The 16,657-nt window shown below is 43.4% G+C and overlaps 1 protein-coding gene across 8 annotated transcripts; it reads left to right on the top strand.

The window, feature by feature from the left end:
• Positions 1 to 2,176: 2,176 nt before the first annotated feature.
• TSEN2 (tRNA splicing endonuclease subunit 2) lies at positions 2,177 to 16,287 on the top strand. 8 transcript variants are annotated; one of them, XM_082212187.1, is made up of 13 exons: positions 2,178 to 2,278; positions 3,828 to 4,049; positions 5,627 to 5,708; positions 6,623 to 6,659; positions 7,492 to 7,892; positions 7,923 to 7,966; positions 8,458 to 8,535; positions 9,548 to 9,598; positions 10,971 to 11,109; positions 12,949 to 12,985; positions 13,403 to 13,514; positions 14,920 to 15,009; positions 16,177 to 16,287. In XM_082212187.1, the coding sequence occupies exons 2-13, from the start codon at positions 3,861 to 3,863 to the stop codon at positions 16,234 to 16,236; spliced, it is 1,320 nt and encodes a 439-aa protein (XP_082068313.1). In that variant the 5' UTR covers positions 2,178 to 2,278; positions 3,828 to 3,860; the 3' UTR covers positions 16,237 to 16,287. The 8 variants fall into 8 exon arrangements, with proteins under 8 accessions (XP_082068315.1, XP_082068316.1, XP_082068313.1 ...); XM_082212188.1 differs by having other exon boundaries at positions 7,926 to 7,966; XM_082212184.1 differs by adding an exon at positions 3,431 to 3,533 and having other exon boundaries at positions 2,185 to 2,278; positions 7,492 to 7,966.
• The last annotated feature ends 370 nt before the right edge of the window (positions 16,288 to 16,657 follow it).

A 16,657-nucleotide genomic window follows, 5' to 3' on the forward strand; every position in this document is an offset into this window, starting at 1 on the left:
GGGATAGTGGAGTTACATATCATCAACAATATCTAGATCTCTATGGTCGGAGCAGGGGGATAAGAAAGTTTATCAAGCGGAATTGACTATGAAACTAAGAGGAGGAGACGACAACTAATTTAAGGAAGAATGGAAGATGTTTATTGCATATTTACAGAAGCAATGTACACATTAGCAGGGTTTTAAGATTACTTGTAATTTTGTTAGGAATGGATACTAGGGATTTTAATAGGTTAAAATTTAACAACAGACATGCAGTAGAACCAAGGAAGGGATTAGAGGGAAGTCAATTTGTTTTGCTTTTGTATTGTTCTTGTTTTTATTTTTGTTATTTTTGGAAAATCAATAAAATGTTACTTTAAATATATATATGATTAAGTTTATCAAGCAGTAATACTACATACAATAGGAAAGTCCTATCTTGTCATAGAATCTTGAGAGTTGGAAGGGACCTCAATGGTCATCTAGTCCAACCTCCTGCAATTCAGGAATCTCAGCTAAAGCATCCATGACAGATGACAATCCAACCTCTGCTTTAAAATCTCCAAGGAAGGAGAGTCCACCATGTGTTGTGGGAGTCTGTTCCACTGCTGAACAGCTCTTAGTTTCAGAAAGTTTTTCCGGATGTTTAGTTGGATTCTCCTTTCTTGCAACTTGAAGCCATTGGTTCAAGTCCTACTCTCCAGAGCAGGAGAAAACAAGCAGGCTCCCTCTTCTGTCTGACAGCCCTTAAGATATTTGAAGATGGCTATCATATCTCCTCTCACTCTCCTCTTCTCCAGGCTAAACATACCTAGCTTCTTCAAGCGCTCCTCATAAGGCTTGTCAGTTGCCCAAGAATCTACAGAGCGGCCTATGCTGAAAAGCAGACTCCTCCAATAAGCAAATGTAAGAAGTGCTGGTTTTGTTTTTCAAATACCTTTCAACCAGCACCCATTTTGCCCTACACTGCACATCGTTCCTTAACCGACATGGTTGAACAGGTTGATGTGGAGAAAGAAGAGGGAACTCCCTTGGGAAATGGAGGATTCTTAAACTTAGCTGCCACCTTTCAAAAATAAGGTCTGCCACTTCTGCCACGGAACAAGAGGAAGCGGGGAGAGGAGCATGAACGCTGATGCTGCCATTCTTTTACACCCAGTACTTAAGAGCAGACACGCTACCCCATGGGTACGCAACCTAAGGCCCGGGGGCCAGATCCAGCCCAATTGCCTTCAAAATCCAGCCCACGGACAGTCCAGGAATCAGCGTGTTTTTACATGAGTAGAATGTGTGCTTTTATTTAAAATGCATCTCTGGGTTATTTGTGGGGTATGGGAATTAGTTCATTTTTTTCCCCAAAATACAGTCCGGCCCCCCACAAGGTCTGGGGAACAGTGGACCGGCCCCCTGATGAAAACCTTTGCTGACCCCTGCGCTATCCTATCTACATTCATGCGGGAGCAAAGCCCACATAGCAGACGTGTCCAGGATTGGCAGAGTCTGGGCCACTTTGGAATAATCTGCAACAGAATCCCACAATTCTCAGGCGCAAACCCCACTCTGTTCAACGGGGGCGTATTCTCAGGCGCTGGGGGTTGCAGCCTACAATCTTCAGGCACCAAGTGGGGTGGCCCTTTCCAGGGTGCCCCCCCCCCCCACCCAAGCGCTTGGGAATCAACTTCCGACTGGGGCAGGGGGAGGAGTTCCGACTTCTTAACAATATTCCCAGCACCAAGGTAGAAAGATTACAGAGCGCATGCGTTTTCTTTCCCCCACCCCCTCCCTCTTTACGCGTTGCCGATTGGCTGCGTAGTTTTCGATTCGTCCTATTGCCGCAGCGCAACGAGCCAACGTTACGACGTTCCTATATGTAGACCTCCGGTTCCCAATCGCAGCGTGGAGAGTCTGCCATATGCGGGGAAACGATAGCGGGGATTAGTGCAAGAACCGAAGAACGACACCCTGAACGTTAGAGGCTTCCTTGCTAGGGTAGGACTTTGGGAGAAACAGCTAAAGAGAGAGGCTCACTCTGTGAGCAGCATTGCCTGGATAAGCATGACGATGGCCATTTTACTTTAAAGTCTGAATTTAAGGCTGCACCTCTTCTACTCTTGCTTCACGTATGGAGGACGCGGGTAAGAACCGGAAGTAATGGTTACATGGCACGCTTCGTTTTATTTTTACCTCTTTGGAAGCAAGAGGCCTTTCCTCCTTCCTTTCTGCATGTGCGGCGGGGGAAGAGCCGCTTGCATCCTTTCCGCTGCTCGGGTTCAGTTCGCTGCTAGTGGCCAGAGAGGTGCTTTGGTTAACCTTCTTTGCAAGAGGGGAGAAGAGCCAGCCAGTTAACTGCGAGCTTTGTGCGGGGAGCTGTCAAGAGCTTTTTCTCCCTCCCATTTGTCTCTTAGGCAGAAGTGGGGCTTGGCAGGGGGTTGGAGGAGATGCCCCACAGGGTCCCTTCCACACAAACCCTCCCGCTTCCAGAGCCCTCTCGTTGGGTGTGCTTGTGCCGAGGAGGGTGTCCCCAGTGTACAGTGTCCCTCTTTGCCTTTTGTCCTCAGGAAAGGGAGAGAGGGACGCAAACATCCCGGGATCCTTCTGTGTCCTCTGTTTCTCTCTCTCCCCACCCCAAGTCCAAAGGGGCCACTGCTTGCTTTGCTTGTCATTTTTATCGTATACTTTAGAGGAGGCATTGTTTTGCTGAGCGTGTGCTCAGCATGCCTGCCACTTTCCCACTTTAAAAAAAGCCTCTCTGGGTGACTTACAAGGTAATTGAAACCCTCAAGAGAACAAATAACATATTTTAAATTTCTGCACAGTTTTGGAACTAGACTAGCACAATAAAATCCCAGAGTTGGCCAGTCTCAGAAATATGGCAGGGCCAGATAAGTCTTCAACATTTCTAAAAATTTCAGTGGAGTGGGTCTATCTTGGGGGAGAGTTATATAATTTATTAATAATAATAATATAAAGGCACCACCACAAAAAGGCAGGTCAGTCATGCCCCAATTGGTGATGGTGGAGGCACTGGCACCCAAAGTGTGTCTTCAGCTAATTATTCAGGGAGGGGGAAATAATGGAAGACAGTAATTCTTTATGCAGCATGCCAAAATGTACTTTACGCAAAAGCTCTCTTTGTATGATAACATCTTTTTGTGGGTGTGGATAAAGGCAAGGCAGGCGATGGAGCTTAAACTACCACCACTTTTGGGGACTGCCAGTCCCTGTTGAGAAGAACTATCAAGGTACCCCATGCCGGAAAATATTTTTCAGTGTAAAAACAACTAAATGGATACATAAAGAAAGCTCAAGAAAATGAGTTAAGACACTTGGTACAGAAGAGAGTGCAAACACTCCCAGAGTCTTTCCCGAATATGTGTGTTGTAATTTTGTTTGGTTTTAGCGCTTTGAGTTCCTGATAAAATACTACCGTCATATTCTACCCTTTCAGTATTCCAGCTCTTAGAGTCTTCCAATGTGTTAAGCCTTTTTGGCCTGTGTAACCCAAGGTGAATAGTTTACAAGGCCTCACTGCTCACCAAGAAGTAACCCCAGTAAGTTGTCTTGCGTTAATCTGGAATAACAGATGGGAAGAGGCTGTTTCTGCAGGAATACTAAGACCGTGAATCCCATGAGTTACTGTGTATATTTGAGAATCAAGGCACGAGTATGTATATTTCCAGAAAGAGTTTGAGTTGGTGTCCTGCTTTTATGCCACTGAAATCAATTGTTCTGACCAATTCAAGGGAAAGAATGTTACTTTAATGGTTCATCAAGCATACCTAATAAGTGTCTGACTTAAAAAATATTTCACAAGTTTTTCTTCCCTTTCTGTTCTTTGTCCTTAGATGACTGTTGTTAAAGTAGAAGGATAATACAAAATGGCAGAAGCAATTTTCCATCCCCCAAGACGGAAGAGAAGAGTATATGAATCATATAATTCTCCGTTTCCTATTTCTTCCACCGGAGAGGGAATTTACGGAAGAGATTTCCAAATATGCCAGGCTGAAATTTTAAATAATAATGTAATTGTGAAGAATCCTGAAGATATAGAACATCTATATAGTATGGTATTCTTGACTTTTGTTTATCTGTCTAATGCATGACGCTTCTGACATTGAAAAGATTCACCTTGGTTGCCAACACAATGGATTTTTTAAAATGTAATTAATATTCCGAACCAAATAATTGTCAATCTAGTTAAAATACTGTGTATGTGTGAAGGTGTGAGGTGGGGAGGGGCAAATCAGTCAAATAATCACATGGGTCCTGTATTTCTATCTGGAATGGTTGAGAAGGCATCAACAGCAAAATAAGGTTTATATTCATGAGCACTATACTGTACTGGATTGTGTGTTTCATAGAAACTTGCTAGTCTGTGCTTCTCTTTTAAAGCCATCCCTGCTGGTGGCCCTCAATACAATTTGTGGGAATGAATTCAATAGCTTTTAAGCACTATACAGTGGTACCCCGCAAGATGAACGCCTCGCAAAACGAAAGGTTTTTTCGTTTTCGAGTTGCCTCGCAAGACGAATTTCCCTATGGGCTTGCTTCGCAAAACGAAGCTTGCCCCGGGGACAGCGGGTCTTCTCTTTTGAAGCAAGGGGCGGCGGGGAGAAGCGATCTTCTCCCCGCAGCCCCAGGTCCGGGGACAGCGGGAAGCGCTTCCCGCTGCCCCCGGACCTCTTTTGAAGCAAGGGGCTGCGGGGAGATCGCTTCTCCCGGTGCTCCGAAGCCGGGCGGGGGGGCGGGAACACCTTCCCCCACCGCGCCGCTTCGGAACGGTGCTCCGAAGCGGGGCGGGGGGGCGGGAACACCTTCCCCCACCGCCCGGGTTCGGAACGGTGCTCCGAAGCGGGGCGGGGGGGCGGGAACACCTTCCCCCACCGCCCCGCTTCGGAACGGTGCTCTGAAGCGGGGCGGGGGGGCGGGAACACCTTCTGAAGGCTGGCGGGGGGCAAAAGTCTTTGTCCCCCCTGCCTGCCTTCCCAGGGGCTTTTAAATCGCCCCGGACAGCGGATAAGTCCTCCGCTGTCCGGGGCGATTTTAAAATGCCGCCCGCCAGCATTTTAAGATTGCCCGGACAGCGGAGAAGTCCTCCGCTGTCCCAGGGTTTTTTAAAATGCTGGGGGTGGGAAGAAAAGCCCTTGTCCCCCCCCAGCCTTCAGAAGAGGTCCGGGGACAGACTGTCCCCGGACCTGGTCTGAAGGCGGTTTCCCTAGGAACGCATTAATTGATTTTCAATGCATTCCTATGGGAAACCGTGCATCGCAAGACGAAAAACTCGCAAGACGAAGAGACTTGCGGAACGAATTAATTTCGTCTTGCGAGGCACCACTGTATGCCTATTTATTTTGCCTGTCCTGAATCTTCCAACACTCAGCTTCATTGGATGTCCACAAGTTCCTGTTATGAGAGGAGGAGAAAACCTTTTCCTAATCCACTTTCTCCACACTACATAGAAGATAACTTGTCTTCAGCATCAGAGTAACTGCGCTCAGAGAGCTTGTGTTTATTGACTGACTTTCATACATGCTGGAAGCTTTCTAGTTTAAAAAGATATGACAGTGTGTGTGATCAATAACGCAAAGAATATCAAATGCACAATTGTGGAACTGTTGGTAACACAGATGTCTCATTTTTCTAGGGATTTTTTGGGAAAGGTATTCTTTCCAGAAGTCGGCCGGAATACAATATTTCAGATCCTACGTTGGTTGCTAAGTGGCAAGGTAAGCTAGTCTGAAACTGAATTAAAGGCATAAAATGTGCATAATGAACTCTTTTGATTGGCTCAGTTTTTGGTCCTTAAACCCTTAAGGCCCTGGAAAACAGCATTTGCAGACACAATATTGCAGCAAATGTTGTTTGGATTCCTCTTATGCAGAGAGGGTAGCCAGGAAGACAGATATATTTTTCTGTGGTGTAGTGGTTAAGAGCGGTAGACTCGTAATCTGGTGAACTGGGTTTGCTTCCCCGCTCCTCCACATGCAGCTGCTGGGTGACCTTGGGCCAGTCACACTTCTGTGAAGTCTCTCAGCCCCACTCACCTCACAGAGTGTTTGTTGTGGGGGAGGAAGGGAAAGGAGAATGTTAGCCGCTCTGAGACTCCTTAAAGGGAGTGAAAGGCGGGATATCAAATCCAAACTCTTCCTCTTCTTCTTCTTAGTATGAATGCATTATTTGAAGCAAAATCCAAACTGTCAGTACAATGCTATCCGCCTTTCCACATAGATAGCTTGGGGAGGTGGGGAGAACAGGGGAGAAAAAATGGCCCATAGATGTCTCTCCATCACTTCCACTAGTGGAGATAAGCGCTGCTGACGGGGCAGGGAGCAAGGCTGTGCCACAAGGGCTACCCAAGTTCCACCCTAGTGAATGGAAAGCTACCAGGGCTAACAGCTTTAGATCCAAAATTGCATGGATTCCCTGAGGGGTCCCATTCTTTGTTCCCTTGTCTATGCCAGCCTGGAGCTGCCGCACAAAAAAAGGGGAAATCTCCTTTCAGCCTTCTGCCCAGAAAGCAGCAGGACTTTGAACGTGAAGGTAGATCTGCTGATCCACTCCACTTTGCTGCTCCCAGCTGGGTTTTGGGTTGCCCTGTGTGTTGCGGAATCAATAGCTAACAATTCTGCTTTTATTGCAGATGTCGGGTTAAACATGCCGATAATCTCATCGAAAAAGTAAGTGCGGCTCCCCCCCCCTTTTCCCCCCTCCTGTGTCTGAAGCTTGAACTGCAGTTCCTTGGTACCAGGGAGGTCCGACTGGCACCTTCATTATACACCTTTGGGTGCCAGGCGAAGATGTTCCCCTTTAACCAGGCCTTTGGCTGATTGACATCCGATGCCCTTTTAAATCTTTTGTGGAAGGGAGGGGGCATTATTGGTTTGTTTTTGTTCCTATTTTTGTTATGTACAGTGGTACCTCAGGTTAGGAACTTAATTCGTTCTGGAGGTCTGTTCTTAACCTGAAACTGTTCTTAACCTGAGGTACTACTTTAGCTAATGGGGCCTCCCGCTGCCGCCGGAGCACAATTTCTGTTCTCATCCTGAAGCAAAGTTCTTAACCCGAGGTACTATTTCTAGGTTAGCGGAGTCTGTAACCTGAAGTGTATGTAACCCGAGGTACCAATGTACTTTGGGTTTTCTATATTGTAATTTTGTGCTGTGAACTGCCCTGAGATCTATGGGCACAGGGCAGTATACAAACTTAATAATAATAATAATAATAATAATAATAATAATAATAGTGAAATTGAAGTTTGTTAGGGGTGGCTAATGTGGTGCTTGAGGGCGCACATGGGCCTGCAGGGGGCTTTTCTGGCACATGTAGGGGCCCCTCCCCCTGCTGAAATTAAGCAAAAGAATCATTATTGTGTAGCCAACAGAAAAGGTCTTGGTGTGTGCTTGGTTGCAGGACGTCTTATGTGGTGCTAAAAACAGTTTCTCCCATTTGCAAGTGTGTCCGCAGGCCTTGGAAAGATTGGCAACCCCTGTGTTTCCTTTTTTATTCCAGGTACCAGCGTCATGTAGAATGGGCTAAAAGCCTCATGCGGGAGCAAGGACTGGATGACTTCACAGTTGATGCAGCCATTCTGAATTATACGCAGCCCGTTAATCTGAGAGAAGTTGAGCAAAATAGTGAGGTTGAGGAAACCATCAAGATGGAGACGGCTGAGGATGAGTCAAAGCATGTAGTGACTTCTTCTGAAACAAATGGGGGTAAAGTAGCTGGCCTGGAAGGTGGTCCATTTTTTGATCCACTAGCCGAGAATGACTCTAATGAATCAGATATAACAGGATCTAAACCTTTAGCTAAAAGACACTTGGCAAAACTGTCTCCAGTCGGTGTGCATCACAGCTGCAAGCCAGAAGGTTGTATTAATCAAGACTATAATAATGAGTGTGTGTTAGTTCAAGAAGAAGAAGAAGAAGAAGAAGAAGAAGAAGAAGAAGAAGAAGAAGAATCAAATTTATGTCTGAAAAAAGAGGTAAGAAATCACACATAAGGTCACAAATTAGTCCATTGCTGTTTTTGGAGGGGCAACTTTTGTTAACAAAATATTAAAATAACATTTTGCCTTTTCAGTGACATATTTCTGACATAGGCAGTAGGTGTCATCATTTATCCCTTTCTGCTGAAAGAAATCACTCAGCTGATCTCCATCACTTGAAAGCCATTATGGCATTTATGCAGTAGTGACAGGTCAGTTTAACAAGTAAATTGTGAATCTTGGAATTTCAGTTCTAAGGTTCTCCTGCCCACGGCACATTTGGGACATGGGAGAAGATAAGCCAATGCCATCAAATGAGGTGTGCTAAGCAGAGAGAGAAAATTATTCAGGAGTGAATAGGCATGTCAGAAGGAGATTTTATGGGAGAAAAGGAATACGAAGTATCTTGCTGGCAGGCTCTTAGCTAGGTAAAAAGCTTAGAGTTGTGACTGCGTCTTTGTAACTTTGGTTTGCTACTTTTCTTGCAGTTAGTCAAAAAAGAAAGGTTAGTGTGCAGAAGGAATCCATTTAGGATCTTAGAATATTTGCAACTCAGTCTAGAAGAGGTAAGTTTGGAAGACTGTCATACTTGGTAATTTGCCAATGTAAATATATAACTTTGGTATTTGCATGGTTTTTGTTTTTAAGAAAGTGGATAAATTTTGGAAGAGGAAAAATTATAAATTCAGTCTTGCAGAATTCTGACATGATTGGCCTTTCCAGGTGCATTTGTACTACTGGTCACTAGAGCAGCCACATGATATTGCCCACCACTTGCTTCCAGTTGGATTCATATTGAATATGGCTCATAATTCTGATAAACTGTGATAGCTGCTATGGCTGTTGCAGGTCCTTTTTGACTCCTCCACAGTCCCAGGCATTCCTTGATGGTCCTTAGGACGTCACTACCCAAGTCCCTCCTCACTGCACAAATGATCATTTGTACCTCTTCTTTCATTTTGGGGAACTTGTTCCCTGCCATATCCCCTCCCTTTCTTCAGCAGTCCACTCCTCTTACCTAGCACTAACGTACACACTTCCTGGTGGTGATTTTTCTTTCTTTTAAGGACTGCTTCCATCCCAAGGCTAAGCTCTTTTCCCTTCTGTTGCTAGAATTGACAACACGAAGAATGAAAGTCATATTCTAGTGAAGGGTTTTCCCTCTCTCAAAAGATCCTGAATAATCCTGTTGCTCTTGCTCAGTTCCTCTGTTTTCAGTGGAATTTACTTAGGATAATCTCTTGAAGGATTGTGCTCATTGGGTAGATGGATTGCAGCAAAATCTTTTGTTTGTCTGCTCAGAAGCAAGCATGTAAATGACTGCAACCTTGGATGTAAATGGGAGGGCTTTTATTATTATTATTATTTGAGGATTCAGCAGTCCTTGTTTGTACTGATGAGAACGTAGCTCCTATTATTTGATGAAAAGTATGATTGTGTGAGCAAATGCATTGTTTGACTTTTCCCACTTCCCTTTCCACCTCCCTACCATTACTATGCAAAACATGTCGGTGCCAGTACTCTGTAATAATGTATATAACATACACAAAATAATTCTAACTACTGTTTGTTTTTTAGGCCTTTTTCTTGGTCTATGCTCTGGGATGTTTAAGTATTTATTACAATGAGGTAAGATGGTGCCTTTAGTCAATACAATACAAATCTTTATTACGGTCATAGACCAGCATAAAAGGGTGGGATACAGTCATTTGAAATCGGAAAAGCATTTTGGAAAGCTAAAAGGTATTAAAAGTGAAGGTTAATATAAAAGTCTATAAGAATTTAGAAGAAGCTAAAAGAAGGGATAGGAGGATTGGATGGGTGTGGAAGAGCGTAAAAGGCTGATTTATAAAAGACTTTTAACTATTAATTCATGGAGCACTCTGATACGTTCCTTAAATCTGGTTTGTGGCACAGGTCATCCTCCGATTAATTTTGAGCACTGCTGTGCAGAATCTAGCAACATTGTGTGTTGTAGCAGGATTGGTATCTGAGAGCAGCAGGGAGGTATAGAATTGCCCTATGCGCCCTGGGTACTTATGAAGTAGTGGGGAAATCAGGCTAATAGGAATGTCTCTGTAATACAGGCACTGGAGAAGGACATGCTCCAGCGTTTCTATTTGTCCCGAGTCACAGGGACATTGTCCCCCGGGTAGTTAATCTTCCTGTATCGACCTTCAATGACAGCATGACATCGAGCCAGGGTAAAAGCCCTTCGGTATTTAGGGATTTCAAGTTTAGTTTAGTTAGATATTCCATAGGGGAGACAAAGTACCTGGTGGATTCCTTGGCAGTAAAAGTTGGGAGTCCTGGCTAGATCCAATTGGTGGCTAGATCCAATTGGGTGCCTTTAGTCTGTAGTAGTAAGTTGTGTGTGAGTTAACCTGTTGCGTGTGTTGCTTGTTACCATAAAACAACAAACACTTTGTAATAGTTTCCAAGGCAACTTACACCATGGGTAATTTTTCCTTCTCATATAATCTTATGTTCTCTGCATAAACGTAGACAGTCTTTGGTTACAATTCTGCATTAGTTCCGTATGGCCTTTGAACTCTGTGGGTTTTAATTCCCTGTGAACATGCATAGCATTGGATTGTAAGTTCCATTCATTTTAGGGGGCTTAAATGGGTAAAGCAGAGCTCAGGATTTTGTATAATGCTATGAGAATAAAGCTTTATCCTAAACTTTTTCTGCATTGTGTAGTTGAGTATAACGTTTGGTGTTCCATTTCTGACTGCTGAGTTCCCTAGACTAGATGCCCTGGAACCTATTTTTAATAGCTTTAGCTACACCACAGTTCAAAAGCTAGATGGCATTTATGCTTAGACTTGCATGACAAACTTCACATTTGGCTTCTGTCCTCTTTGTGCCTTCTCCCAACTTGAATAAAAGATAAAAGACGCTGCTCTAGAAGTGGCTAAGATTGTTGACTTAGCTGCCAATAATAGTAGATTGCTTTTGTACACTGTAATTATAGGAAAGCATCTGGTTGTGTTTTTAGGCACCTTTATCTATTCTGAAGCTATGGGAAGTTTTTAGCGAAGCACAACCCAAATTTAAGGCTACATACATGGCATATCACTACTTCCGTAGTAAAGGATGGGTCCCTAAAGTTGGCCTGAAATATGGGACTGACCTCTGTGAGTATTTTCCTTTCATTGATTATAGTTTGCAGTAGAGGCTGGTGCACACAATACAGATCCAGTCCTTTTTATGTGGTGATGCACTGTCCCCTCCCATTTCCACAAGGACAGGTTTTCCAACGCATGGCCTGCAAGCACAGGCCATAAGTAGGGGATGGTGCAGTCAATTCCCAGGTAAGACCTGGGGACCAATTTTGACCTGCATGCGTTTGATGTTAGACATGCAGGCTAGAATTCATCTGTGCCATCCTCATAGTGATGGGCAGAAGCAAGAAAGTGTGCTGGAAAGAGGGGTGGGCAGGTACTTTTGCATTCCCCCTCCACATGATCACTAGATTGCTATCACCCAGACCGACCCATAGATAGCCTTTGTGATATCGTTTTCCCCGTTACTTGATAACAAAGACCACTGGACCAAATATGGTTAGTGCAGATTGCAGAACGTAAGAGAGGCCACACACTGGAACTGTGTGATGAAATGGATATTGCAATGATGAAAGCTGGTGGAGCTTTGTGGGGTGGGGGATTGGCTCAGCTAATCGTCTCACAGTGCAGAAAGTTATTTTTTGTCAGCCTGCTCCCCAACTTAAATAGGCTATTGCTCATTGTCTGGTTCGTTTGTGCAGATGTGCTGCCCATTCATTTGACTGTAGCTTCCTTGAATCTTGAGCGCTAATGTCTTGGTGTTCCTATTCTCTGTTGCCTCATTTGAGTAATAGATGTGCACACAGCAGTATTTTTTGAAAGAAATGTTTAATTGATGGCCTGCTGTCATCTGTAGGAGGGAAAAGCTTTTTACCATAGGCAAAAACGAGTCTGGTAATCTCCTGGGGGTGTTTATTGTCTTGCGGAGCACATTTAATATACAGAGCTCTTTACAGTCTTTCCTCAGTTCATCTCTTCCAGTTGTCCTTCAGGCCTATGAGCATGGGGAGTGAGACCCTAGCCATTTACCTGGTCAAGTCCTGGTGGGGATTTACCTCCCATAACCTACCCTCACCCCCTCCTTTCTAAGAGGAACAGACCCAGCAAGGTATTGGCTTGCCTGAGCATGCAAGAAGATTAATTGCATCACTGTCCCTCTCTGAAGGCAAATGATGATAAAAGAATGCAACATTTTAAGCAATTAGTTTTCCCAATAAAAGAATGTTTCACTTCTCTTTTAGTCTGGGGGACCAGCTTGCTGTTAATTACTATGGTAATCCCTTGGCAGCATCAACTGTGCTGCATTAGTTACTGCTCCAGATTCCTCTTGGTCCGCATTCAGTCTTTTGAGTGGAGCTAGTATGCTTTGGTTCCCAGGACCATTGGCAACTCTCTTGAGTAAATAGCTCTGCACATTACGTCCCCAAATGCTGTGCATGCAGCTGTGACCTCCTCTGCATGTGTTTTCCCAGACTGAGAACCTCATCTAGGAGCAGGTGCAACCTTGGTAAGATTGTTGGCAAGCAAGTGAGCAGCCGGAGGCTGGATTTAACCCATCTCTCTTGGAATAGATCACTCTGTGGCTGTTTTTAGATCCTTATGTGTTATGTTTGCTAGTTGACTTGGAGTGACATGTGTGGGGTTTCCCCCCCTGAAGGTGGCACTGTACAAGTAGTTAAAATATCTTTATTCCCAGTTACCTGATTAGGATTTTTATTTATTGTGAGCAGCTTCAGCTCCCAACTGCGGTTAGAATAAAAGCAAACAACCCTGATCCTATTATATTATGGTTTAGATTTTCAAAGCTGAGTAATGGGGAAGCCACGTGTCCTACATTAATATGATTCAAAATGAAGAAAGCATGATTATTTCTAGTAAGCGCTTGTTTTGTTTCTTTTCTTCCCATTGCAGTGTTGTATCGAAAAGGTCCTCCTTTTTACCATGCCAGGTATAGCATTCATATTTGGATATTACAGACAGACAGACAGACAGACAGATATGCTTAAGTGTTATGCTTAATTATTGCATCATTAGCACTGAAGGAAACATGATTGCATTGGGAAGGGACAGGAGATTGACATTTTTAATAAACACTCTGGGGTACAAAGCAAGTCTGAGTACAAGTTTTCCTTAGTGGACTCATAAGATATCTAACAGAGTGACTCTGGAAAGCAGCTTTGAGTTTGGGTAACTGGATGGAGGGCTAGATACAGCCTGCAAGGTGGCTGTATCTTTTGCTAAATGCTAAAGTGAAGCTTCAGCTCTTAAGTAAATTTTAGCTGAGGACTAGTGGACTGTACCTAGTTTTTAAATGCCAGTTTCACCCCATCATCCTAAAAAAGTTTCACTTTGCTTTGTCTTCCAGTTACTCTGTCATTGTGGAATTAGTTAACAGTGACTTTGAAGGGTCACCACACAGACCTTTCAGCTGGAAGTCTTTGTCTGGGTTGAACAGGACTACAGCAAATGTTTCCAAGGTAACATAGACTCAGCTAAGCATTTCAAAGCTACAAGGAAAAGCATTGTGGAGCAAAGGAAAGGTGCTACCGTTGGGGCACAAAAAGAGATAATGTGAAGTTGTCAATTATAGCCATAAATAAGATAAATGAGATACTGATCAATTGATTTGATTGATCCTCCATGTGTGTGACCTATCCTGGGTTCAGCTGTGTTTCTTAGTGTCACCGAAGCCGCTTCAAGTATAGTCGTACCTTGGAAGTTGAAAGGAATAGGTTCTGGAAGTCCGTTTGACTACCAAAGCGTTTGGAAACCAAACGTTTGGAAGCTCCTGCAGCCAATCAGACGCCGCGGAAGCCCGCCAGACGTTCAGTTTCCAAAAATAGTTCACAAACCGGAACAGTCACTTCCAGGTTTGCAGCGTTTGGGAGCCAAAACATTTGAGAACTAAGCTGTTCGAAAACCAAGGTATGACCGTATTTGCATGGGGAACTCTTACATTCTGGGCCATCTGCACCTTTTCTTATTCAGTGCTAGCCACTGATAAGAGACAGTTCAGGGAACTTCCCAAGTTTCAGAGAAGAGAGAAGAAACGCCCAGTTCCAGTAATCAGGTGCCTTAAGCCCTATGTGCACTTATCTCAGAGTAAAGCTGAAAAAACATAATGGGACATTTCCAAGTAGAGAGTGGAAGTAAGATTGCAGGGTTAGTGTACACACATACTCAATTTCAAATTTCTAGCTTACAGGGAAGTACTTTAAATATTTCAAGTCAAGCACATTCAAATTTCCATTTGAACACTTATGTAATAGCTGGGATGTGTTGGAATACTTGCTTCTCAGTTCTCAACTTTTTATCTGAAACCTATCTAGAACACACTTACTTTATTTTGTCCTACACAGCATTCTTTAAATTGGCATAACCCCCATTATACACACTGGGAAGGGTATTTTTCTGGAAACATGCAACAGAGTAATAAGAACTGGAGATAAAGTACTTATGCCTAGTACTTCTGATTAGAGTTGCACATACCTACACACACAGACAGGTCTCTCATTGCTGCAATTTCTTGTGAAATTTCACTTCACAAACTCGAGTTTGAGGCTCTTTGGAGCTTCCCCCAATACAGCAAGAAGAATTGCCGTAGGTAGGAATACAAATTGTGTCCACTGAAGCTTTCCACAAAGGAACCCTGGTCTTAGAATCGGGGAGCAAGCGAGTGACCTGTACATAGCCATCCAATTGCAGACCACACCCAATGTGATTGTGGTTGGATGACAATTTGAACCCAGATCTCCTTGATCCACATTCAGCGTTATATTCATTGAAGCACATTTTGCCTTACTACCACTACAGATGTAAAGAGCAAATCTTACACTACATGAATTTCGTACATTTTAATGGATTTTTATTTTTAACCACCAGGAACTCATGTTCTGCTATTTGATTCAGCCACCTGATATGACTGCAAAAGAAATGTTGTCACCAGAATGTCTCAAAAGAATTAAAGTTCAGGTATGCAAGTCCTGCTCTGATTTGTTTTCTGAAGTCACTGACTGCCTTAAGGTATCCAGTTCTCTGGATAGAATGTAGACCATATTTTAATAATTTATTTTGTAATATTTGAACCTTTCCTAATTCAGTATATATATGTAGTAACTTGAGCTGGGTATACCACACATGGCAATCTGATTTGAGAACCTAGGGTTAATATCTGGGAATGCAGTAAAAATATTTTTGCCTGTGCCTGAATTGTTAGAGTAATTGTTGAGCAATTGATTTTTCGGGCTAATTTATATATCTCAAAAGAGCAGAATGAGATACATCATTTGCCTAACTTATGAGGCTCCTTCCTATAGATGTTACAGGAGCAATGAGGCATCTAGTTACATTGATATGCTTTCTATGCCATTTCAGTAGCAGGCGAATTACTCTTGAAAAAGTAGTAATAAGTAATGCTCTAGTGTGGTCAGAATCCTAGAAAACAGTACAACATAATGCCTAAGATTTGAAGTTTCTAATCCGACACTCCCAAAGGAACTTCGGGCACCTGGATCTTGAACATCAGCCCGCTATGCCACATAATACACCTCTTTCACTGATATGGGAAAGACAGGCGAAGCACCAAAATCATATTGTACATGGCTCAGGTCTTGGCATACTGAAAACAGAAGGTGTGCTGACGTAGAATCATAGAACTGCAGAGTTAGGAGGGATCCCAAGTGTCCTCTGGTCCAAACAGCTGCAATGCAGGAATCTCCATGACGGATAGCCATCCAGCCCCTGCTTAACAACCACCCGTGAGGCCACCACCTTCCGAGGAAGTCAGTTCCACTATGGAACAGCTCTTACCGCCACAATGTCTTCCTGGTATTTAGTCAGAATCTCCTTTCTTGAGTTAGGGTTAGAAATGTGTCAGAACAATAGAGACCAAAGTTATTTGTTTTTCCATTGGTTGTGTGTGATTGAGGGATAAGGACAAACAAGGTGAATGGGACTGGGGTGCTACTGTGGTGGACATGCATGTACGTTGATGAGCTGCTGCCTTATCCCAGTGGGAAGCCCAAAGGGCACTTCTGCTACAGCTAAATCATACTGGGTTAACTAGGGACAAGAGCAGTGAACAAACTTTTTTTTCCATTTATACCTTTTTAGTCGTCAATAATCAATGACTTTTTTTAGGAATTGATTCTAAACCGTTGGGTCTCATCCCATGAGCGCAGTGAACAAGAAGAGCTGTGATAAAATGGATTGCGGAAACATGACAACAAAGTAAATAAAATGTCAAATGTTTACTCTTGTAGAGCTGTCTCTGCATGTTGCATTACACATGCACACACACAGTTTTTGTTTTGTTTTTAAATTAAAACCTAGATGGATACTGACAGATATTCTCTGAACCCCCAAAATGTATTTTCTGTAGTTAAGTTTTTACCTCAATATTCAGTACATTTTATTTTATTGCTATGGCTAGTGGCTGATGCAAATAAGATTCTTCTTCTTCTGAATCTATTTTGTCCATGGAGAACATTAAATTTGTGTTCTTGGTCCACCTTGTCTTGATATTTCTGTGAACTTTAGCCATTCCGCTACAGGTAATTAACCAAACTTTAGCTCAGGGATGGGCAAGTTATAGCTCTCCAGAGGTTGCTGGACTACAGCT

Source organism: Podarcis vaucheri (assembly GCF_965113315.1).
Source record: "Podarcis vaucheri genome assembly, chromosome: 2".
Classification (NCBI taxonomy): domain Eukaryota; kingdom Metazoa; phylum Chordata; class Lepidosauria; order Squamata; family Lacertidae; genus Podarcis; species Podarcis vaucheri.

Bases quoted from the DNA above. Each gene is read 5' to 3' on its own strand.
- TSEN2 (XM_082212183.1), top strand. From the start codon at position 3,861: ATGGCAGAAGCAATTTTCCATCCCCCAAGACGGAAGAGAAGAGTATAT. The intron at 7,967-8,457 runs GTAAGAAATCAC...CTTTTCTTGCAG, and splicing joins ATTTATGTCTGAAAAAAGAG to TTAGTCAAAAAAGAAAGGTT. The intron at 15,010-16,176 runs GTATGCAAGTCC...GACTTTTTTTAG, and splicing joins TCAAAAGAATTAAAGTTCAG to GAATTGATTCTAAACCGTTG.